The sequence below is a fragment of the Penaeus chinensis genome, chromosome 3 (assembly GCF_019202785.1).
Source record: "Penaeus chinensis breed Huanghai No. 1 chromosome 3, ASM1920278v2, whole genome shotgun sequence".
Taxonomy (NCBI): Eukaryota; Metazoa; Arthropoda; class Malacostraca; order Decapoda; family Penaeidae; genus Penaeus; species Penaeus chinensis.
In genome coordinates, this window is record NC_061821.1 from 5,872,599 (window position 1) to 5,882,598 (window position 10,000).

Below are 10,000 nucleotides of genomic sequence, written 5' to 3' on the forward strand. Positions count from 1 at the left end.
TATGAACACGGGTATCATAATAAGAAAACAAATTAGTTGTGATGGAGATAAGAACAGAAACTTGAGGGGCCACCAGCACGATGTGTTTTATTTAAATTTGTATTTTCCGTAGCTGGTTGGCGCCGAGTTCGGGAGTCTGTGGCACGGGTTAGTACTGACATTCCCTGTGTGTGTATGGTTTGTAATTTAGTTTGTTTGGTAATAATGATTTAGTAATGACACGATTATCACGATTATGACTGGGTGATAATATGGCTGTAATATATTTTGTATCTCGTGTAAATACTACTACTACTACTACTACTACTAATAATAATAATAAACTATTTCGTACAAAATACATACATTACATAGTTTAAAAGTATGATATAAAAACAGTATAGAATATCTCTTAAGCCGGCCCCACACGTGCAGTTTTAAATGACAGTTATAACTGACAGTTTAAACTGACGTCAGTTAAAAATTAAATGCGCGCGCGCACACACACACACACACACACACACACACACACACACACACACACACACACACACACACACGCACGCACACACACACACACACACACACACACACACACACACACACACACACACGCACGCACGCACGCACGCACACACACACACACAGTTCAATCTCTCAGTTTTTACCATGGATTCCGAGGAGTACGATCTTGTCGTATTTTTTGTGCAAAAACTGGTTACAAAGGCGAAATCAATGTTCTGATATTAAATTATTTAATAAATTTATCAAATTAAACTTCTTTACTAATTTGCTATAGGCAGCATCTTTCTTTGAGCGGTCATGATATTCTTCACTTTTAACTTGCCACAGGCAAGGTTCAGATCGATAGAGTTCAATGAATTCAACAATCCCTTGGTTTTGTTTACGTGCCATCTCAACAAACTGCACTCACCGCTACCAGCTGTAGAAATGAGAAGTTGAGAACTGTATAGTTACGAATCCCCACATACGCTCCTCAGTTCAGTTATTCCTTTCATTTAAAAATATGGAACATTGTATTTGTCTCAGTTTAACTGTACAGTTTTGTTGAACTGACGAAATGAGCAACTGAGATACCCACACACGTTCAGTTTTAACTGACAGTTATAACTGAACAGTTATAACTGTCAGTTAAAACTGCACGTGTGTGGCCGGCCTTACAAACGTGTTATAAAACTACATTAAAGCATGGCATAGAATATGATATGAAATATAGAAAAAATCCAAAAAGGATTAGAAAGAATATGCTAATGGTTTTCATACATTAAAAATACTGGAGTTGTTAAAGCAATTTACACCAGCAAGTTTCTTTATAATATTATTGTCTGATTGCTTCAGTCGCAGTAGTAAGCCTACAATCGCCTTGCGTCTGATCTCTGCGAAGGTGAGAATTCAGTGTTGCACACAAAAAAATGCAATGCTAGAGCGTCTTTCTCTGTTGAACAATTTGCAGATGCTATCATTGTAGTAGGCTTTGAGTTTATTTAAATCAGATACCCGTCTTCAAAATCAGAGGCAAACCGTAGAAAGATACACAGAAGCTATTAAGTAGGAGACATTTAACATTTTGAGTGCAGTTTGTAAAATTTCTGTATAGGCTCTCAACCTGCTTCAAATCATCACTGCAAGAGGTCATCGGAAAAAAACAGGGTTTTATATCCATTCACAAATTCATTGGAGTTTCAATGACGGTAATTGTGATTGGAAAATACCTAAATTATACCAAGAAAATTACATGAAAAAGCGGAAAGCGAATTAAAAACAGTTTAATGCCTTTGGTTTGGACTTTCCTATTCAGGACTAGTTGTCCTGTCGTAACACCACGAATCCATCATATTTTGCTGGGTGCCCGGCCGTGTCGGAATCCCCGGCAATAAACAGGCAGATACTCTAGCACGCTCTGCCACCATTGCTGCGTTCGGAACTCCTGGTCCTGCTCGTCCAGACTCGTCAGGACCAGCAGGACGATGAGGCCGCGTTCCGAACTTCCGAGGCCTTTATTGCCCACACTGCACACTTCATTGACTATCTTATCATATCGGTGTCTTTATTTTACACGATGCATAGGTTTTATACATCCTGTGGTGCATAGATAACTTAGCTGCAACTGACAAACACAAAAATACCCTTTGATAACAACGATTAAGGGCCATAAAATTAAATAGCAATCTATCATGATTGCCTGCAACTGCCATTGTTTAAATACAAATTGTGACGTCATCTCGTCCTGCTCGCCCGTTTGCGAAGCAGGCGAGATGGACAACTTGCCAGGACGCGAAAGTGGGGTTCCGAGCGGTCAAAACTTGTCCGTCTTGCCTACTTGTTGGACAAGTTCCACCAACCCCGCTTCTCACGTATGCCAGCCACGGGCTATTAACACCACTTTAAGACCTTCCTTTAAACCCGTGGCAATATTTGTCGTCAATTAATAAACTACATAGTGTCAAATATCAATCTCCTGGTCAACTGCATTTCACGGCTCTCCCCCGCTTACGTACTGGCCACACCCGCCTAACGCACTCCTCCTATCTGATGTCACGTTTTAACTCACCCATTATGTTCCCTCTGTAATGTTCACCTTTCAGTTCCACACATTATATTGTCCTGTCCACGCTTTGGTGTACCACTGTTTTCCCTCGCCTATCCTCCCTTCACCAACCTCCCATCCTTACGGAATCCCACACTTCTTTTCCTTCCTCAAACGCATACGTATCCTTCACTTAATCTAATCCCTCTTTTCTTAATTCTACCTTAACTCATTCACTCATCGCCTCCTATACTCATCTTTACCTTTTGCAATACTGCTCTAGACGTTTGGGCGTATAGCAACTAATTACTAACTCAGCTTCCTTCCCTTTTAAATGCTATACCTTCATATAGTGCTACATGACCCTAAATGTCATTATTTTTTGCTTTTAACCATCAACCATTAACCATTGTATTTTACTAGATATAGACGGCAATCAAAGTTAAAGATTTCTAAACCGATACGAATAAAAGGTTGTGAGTGAAATGTCAGTTTTTCCAAAAGCGGAAACTAGTTTTAAAACGATATCGTTCTTCTTTAAAGAGCTGGGGACCATTAGGCTAACCTTTTTGAAAAAGGAGCAGACGATTTGAAACGAAAGTTCCCGAAAGTCGGTTGCAAAGGTTGCGTTTTCGTAAGGAAAGTTTTGTTGTGTTATGTATTTCACTATTCTAATTGCATATTTGAATTGAAATCTTTTCCTTTGCACGATAAAATGCAAAGCCGAGTGATAACTATATAAGAAGACGTATTTATATAGTATGACAATGACAAAAACAATAATATTTGATTCTTTATTTTCAAAAACCGAGATCAGTTAAAGTTTCGATGAAGGTAAAAGAACGTCCGCAAGTTAACGGTTAAATTATTTAGATAAAACAGTTTCACTTCATATAGATATATCGAAGATAATCATATATTGTTATTTCCAGAAGGGTACCCTTACCTCTAAGAATTACATTAGAAATATGTATGCACAAATAAAAGTTAAAGTTTGTTAAAGCTAAGAGCACGATCTGACTCAGGCCGCCCAGAAAGTTACAAAAACGTCACCAAAACCTACCTCCATCCAAAACAAACGTCAGTTCCAGTGATTCGTGATGATTAACTGGGAAATTCGGTAAAATTATGGATGGCGGAGACGGAGACAAGGCACAAGAATCATGGGAGACTAAGGTACACATGATAAAAGGGCAGGCCATTCCGTTGAACGCGGTTTAAAAAGTTTGGTGCAGGAAAGTTTCCGTGTTCGTAATTCCAGCTCTATTTCTGTCCCGAGTCGCCACATCACAGCGACAGCAATATTTCTCGTAGATGGATGGAAGGTTTCTGTGTTGACCCTCTTCCTTTAGGGATGTTTTGATGAATATGTCTCTTCCTTTGCTGGTGTTTTGGTGAAACTTCTTCAGAATCCGTGTCTGTTAACGTTGTAAGTTGGTGATTCGTTCGGTTAAAGGAGGAGAGCGGAATTGGGACCCGGGATATTTTTCTTTAGGGTGGTTGTTTTTCGTCTTATTTGGTGTTTTATGAAAGTAAAGAAGGTGGACATTTATTATTTACGTTGAGGCTGATGTGGGATGTGTTTTTTATGGTGAGAAGTGTGAGTATTTACTTCACCTTGGATGAGCATATGTAAAAAGAAATTTGTGTTGTTGGCTTGAAGGACAAATCATTTAGTCTAAAATTCAGTGGCAGAATGAATAACACTTGTGTATTTTTGGTTGAAGGTCTCTGCTCTTTGTCATTTAAGTATTTATTAACTTTGTTTCTCAGATTTTTTAAAATACATTTTGAATCGATAGATGATTCTTGTTGTGCGTAACAATAACCTTCAGTGGAACTGTGCCCTTGAGAGCACAAATTTGTAAGATATGTGAAAGTATTTTCTCCTTTGATAAGTTTGCCTATGAATTGTGCTTGGAATTATATTACAATAGTGGATATACAAAATACTTAGGGTGATGGCATACAAGGAGAGAAAATGTATGTGTAGTTTGAATTTTCTATATTAGTTAGGGTGTCAGGTGTTGATTTTGTTTAGGTTATATATTTTCTGCTGAGGCTGTGAAATTTAAAAGCTAGAAAAGTATAATTTATCAGTTTGATGTAAAAAATAATACTGGACAGTGTTTTTTGTAAACATTAGAATTGCTTCTAGATAGTGTTTTATTGATAACACTCTTAACCCCTTCCCGACGGGTCACGCCCTAAGGTGTCATAACAAACTGCTTGATCTGTGGTGTGCAGCTGTACGCCGCGGTGGCGCACCAAAGTGCTACCAAACTCCCACACTCCTAAGTCGGTGTGTTGTCATTGATCTCCAGAGCGTAGATTTAAAAAAAAAAATTCTTCACCTGTCTTTAAGGGGTTAAAAACCTTGATAGTATGTTCGAATTTACTGAGTGACCTGTTGCTCAGTTAAGAAGTATCCCAAGACACTATTAGGTGAAAGGATTTATGAAATAAGTGCATACCAATAAGCACATCATCGCAGGAAATTAATTAAAACATAGTATGAATAATATTAGATAATACACTTGATTAGTGAGAGAAAAAGATAATATTAACTAATTTTTGTTTATGGTAAGTTGTTACAGTAATATAGCTCAACCTTATTTATAATGGTTAGTGAGTTAGAACTTTAGTGGAAAGGTTGGAATAAGTTACCCTTTATATAATTAGGATATTTTTTTATTCATATATTTTTTAATGTATAATTATTGTTGCTGTTGCTATTGGAGTTTATATCATTATCAGTATTATTATTAGTGTTATCATCATCATCATTGTCATTGTTATCATTATCGCTGTCATCGTCATTGTCATTGTCATTGTCATTGTTATTGTCATCGTCATCTTAATTGTCATTGTCATCATCATCATCATTATCATTATCATTATCATCATCACCATTGTCATCATCATCATTATCATTGTCATAATCATCATCATCATTATCATAATCATAATCATAATCATCATCATCATCATCATCATCATCATCATCATCATCATCATCATCATCACCATCACCATCATCATCATCATCATCATCATATCATCATCATATCATCATCATATCATCATCATCATCATCATCATCATCATCATCATCATAATATCATCATCATCATATCATCATCATCATCATCATCATCATCATCATCATCATCATCATATCATCAGTAGTATTGTTAATAATACCAGTATCATCATTACCCCCCCCCCAATCCCATGCCCATTGTTGCTGTGGGGGGGCTTAGGAGACTAGGACCCAATACTGTGGATCATCTCTACCTGGGACCTCAACCTGCAACTCAGTTAATTTTCCCTGTCTTCTCCAACCCTTTCTACTATTCATTTCCTAAGGTGTGAGGGTTGTGTTTAAGGAATAAAAGTCTGACTTTGTGCCAGTCATGAATGGCTTGGGGGAGCCATGGGCATGGTATTCCCGTTTAGTTGCCTAGTTCTTACCCTGAGGGATGGACTGTTTCTCTCCCTAACATACTCTAGGTTTACCATTGCCAGTAATGAAGACTTTATACCATTATTAACCTCCTACCGACAAGCCAAGCGATGAGCTGTCATAACAAACCGTTCGATCTGTGGAGTGCGGCTGTATGCCAAAGCGCTACGAGCTGGGCGTTCGGCTTGATGTAGTGAACTCCTGCACTCAAAGCCTGCTCGTTGCTATTAATCTCCAGAGCGTAGAGTTTTTTTTTAATCTTCTTAACCCCTTCATCAAATAGCCCCACTGATTCAAATTCTCTCAGTTCCCTGACTCCAAGCTCTCCTTTGACTGTGACTCTGAACGCTGTTACTCCCATCCCTTCCTCAGTGCCTACTATCACACAAGCTAAGGCATTATCAACCCTGAAAGACTTCCCTTGCAAACCCATTCCTGCCCAACCTCATCCTACCCTCAGTTCTTGTACTGGAACTGTCTCTGTCTTCCCAACAAACTGCTTTATCTATGACAGAAATTGATCAGATTGTGGAGTAGACTTACTTGTGAACTATGATTTGATATCAGTGCAATGCTACACCATTCCCCCTAGAGGTTGTCATCGGCTAGGTTTCACTCTCACTCCCTACTCTAATAATTCTTCTACATTTCCCACAGCACTTTTTCCTCATCCCACTTCTGCCCCATCCTTCTCCCAGTCAAATATTTTTGTCATTCTAAATCCAGACACCCCAATCTCCTCCACAATTCCAAATACTCTGGTACCTAACTCTCTTCCTCCTCACCCAACTCATCACGCAAGACAAGCTAAATGCTTTATCCCATCTTCTATCGTATCCTCTCCCTCAACTTTTACCTCCACCCTTGAAACATCTGTCCCCTCTTCTCCTCCCCATAAGAAAACCAATGTTTCTCAGGCTTCCCCAACCGATTGCACTGCAGAAACTCTCGAAAGCAGTCAAAACTATCATGATCTAAGATAACATGCTTACACCTAAACCATCCTTCAATCTCTCTTCTCCCATTCCTTTTATACTCAAAGTAACTGCTGAAATCCATCCTCCTCCTACTCATGTTCCCTCCTACACCTTCCTCTCATTCCCTCCCAACACATCCCAGTCCTCCCTGCTTCAGCCGCATCATCCCCCCTTCCTAACCCACTATCCCTCCCGGTTTCCCCTGGATGTGACCCTTTGTCACAGCAACCCTCTTCCCTAGGTTCTCTCCCTCCGGACATTCTCACTGAATCTGTGATCTAATTGCCCTTTATCCTTTGCTAATTTTTACTTTACCCTATGGACATCTTTGCAAAATCCCACCCATCTTCCCTACTTTCCTGAACTGCTATACAACTTCTGACTTGTGGCACATATATAGTCATCATTTAACCCACACTTCACCCATTTCACTATTACACCTTTCAATAGTCCCATATGTTTAGCACATATATTTTGCTTTGTAACCATTAACCACCATCACCGGCATTGTCATTGTCTTGGTCTTCTTATTTGTCATTGTCATCATCACTGGCATCATCATTGCCATTGCCATTGTCACTGTCACTATCACTCACAATCACTGGCACTTTCAGTGATTGTCATCATCATCTTCATCATCTTCATCTTCATCTTCATCTTCATCATCATCATCATCATCATCATCTTCATCTTCATATTCATATTCATATTCATATTCATATTCATATTCATCATCATCATCATCATCTTCATCTTCATCTTCATCATCTTCATCATCATCATCATCATCTTCATCTTCATCTTCATCTTCATCATCATCATCATCTTCATCATCATCTTCATCTTCTTCATCTTCATCTTCATCATCATCTTCATCTTCATCTTCATCATCATCTTCATCTTCATCTTCATCTTCATCATCTTCATCTTCATCATCATCATCATCTTCATCTTCATCATCATCTTCATCTTCATCATCATCATCATCTTCATCTTCATCTTCATCTTCATCATCTTCATCTTCATCATCATCATCATCATCATCATCATCATCTTCATCTTCATCTTCATCTTCATCATCTTCATCTTCATCTTCATCATCTTCATCTTCATCTTCATCTTCATCTTCATCTTCATCTTCATCATCATCATCATCATCATCATCATCATCATCATCATCTTCATCTTCATCATCTTCATCTTCATCTTCATCGTCATCGTCATCGTCATCGTCATCGTCATCGTCATCATCATCATCATCTTCATCTTCATCTTCATCTTCATCTTCATCTTCATCATCATCATCATCATCATCATCATCATCATCTTCATCTTCATCTTCATCTTCATCATCATCATCTTCATCTTCATCTTCATCTTCATCTTCATCATCAGTCATCATCAATATTATAATTCTACTGCTAATATTACTATTGCTATTACTATTGTTATGATTATAATAACATCATGAGAACATTATCATTACTATTATTATTATGATAAAGAGGAAGAGGAGAATTATTGTCATCAACATTAATGTTTTTGTTCTTATTTTTATTCTTATTCTAGTCATCACCTCTGTCACCTTCACCATCAAAACATGAATGTATGAAGAGCTACAGGTTAAAGAGGGACGTGGTAATGATTTTTAATCTATGGTATGAATGAGGCTAAGTAAATTCAAAACATGAGAGATGTGATTAAAGCATTTCAGTTGACCTTCATGAAAATTACTTTCAATTGAAACACGTCGGTTACATGTCATACGTTGCAAAATTAGTTCCCTTTTTTTTTTCTCTCTTTCTTTCTTTCTTTCTTTCTTTCTTTCTTTCTGTCTTCTGTCTCTTTCTTTCTTTCTTTCTTTCTTTCTTTCTTTCTTTCCCCCTTTACATTTTTGGCATTATGAACTCTGCTCATCCATTGTAGGATATGATATGTTGGGTAAGGTAAAGGAAACCTGCAAGATATAAATATAAGATTTATTAGTGACTCATATGTAGGGAAAAAGACGCAGGAGAACGTGCCACCAGTTTCTGATTACTCATGCCAGATGATACCATGATTGTGTTGAATAGATTTCTGTGTAAAGATGTGGCAAAGTCACAGTTGTGGTCAATGGGTCTGGAGAGGTTGATGGTGATGGTTTATGATGGTGGTAGTGATGATGATGATGATGCTGATAATAATGATGGTGATGATGATAATAATGATGATGATGATAATGATGATGACAATGAAGATGGTGATGAATGTTTAGCATTAGCTATTTAATGTTGACTTGAGAGATTAATGGTGAGGGATCCTGATGATATGATGATGATGATTAGGTTTTACCATTAGCTAGATATTTATTGTTAAGTTGTATTGTCAGTCATTACATTAGATAACTATGTTTTATACAGTTCTTTTTTTTGAGAGAAGTCTTCCCTATAAAACTTACATATTAGAGCAGAGTACTGGAGAGCTGACATATTTATATAGCACTGATAACATATTACCTCTTATCAGTAAGGTCTTCCTACTGAATGAAATATGTTTACAGGTGCTTTTTGGAAGTTTCTGAAATCTGCTACCCAAATACTGCCATTTTTCATTTGAATTTGATTAGCCTTCATTTTGTATCATTAGGTAGGAATGATTAATTATCTTTGTTAATAGTTAACAAGTTCATGAAAGAAAGAAAAAAAAAACACTTGATAAGATAACCAGAAAAATCCAGTGGTATCATAAAATTTGATGAAAAATAAGCAGTAAATATATATATATTTATATATATATATATATATATATATATATATATATATATATAAATATGATTATATTAGACCAGTATTTTATTCTATAATGCTGTGAGTTAATGTCCATAGCAGTGGATCCCAACCATATTACACATGTCACCCTTTTTCTCAACCCTGTGACACATCTATGACTCCATGACATCAGCTGTTTCATTTCTAAATTTTGTAACTACATATATATAGGCTAAGAGTAATAACACAAGTCTATTCAACAATTTATTTACTTACAGTA

General features: G+C 37.2%; 1 protein-coding gene across 4 annotated transcripts in view; it reads left to right on the forward strand.

The window, feature by feature from the left end:
- The first annotated feature begins 3,563 nt into the window (after window positions 1-3,563).
- Window positions 3,564-10,000, forward strand: part of LOC125039472 (COP1-interactive protein 1-like) — a 68,293-nt gene continuing 61,856 nt past the window's right edge. For all 4 annotated transcript variants that reach the window (XM_047633441.1, XM_047633452.1, XM_047633462.1 and 1 more), the window contains exon 1: window positions 3,564-3,703. In XM_047633441.1, coding sequence (XP_047489397.1) covers window positions 3,656-3,703 — 48 coding nt within the window. In that variant the 5' untranslated portion in view covers window positions 3,564-3,655. The remainder of the gene's footprint in view (window positions 3,704-10,000) is intronic.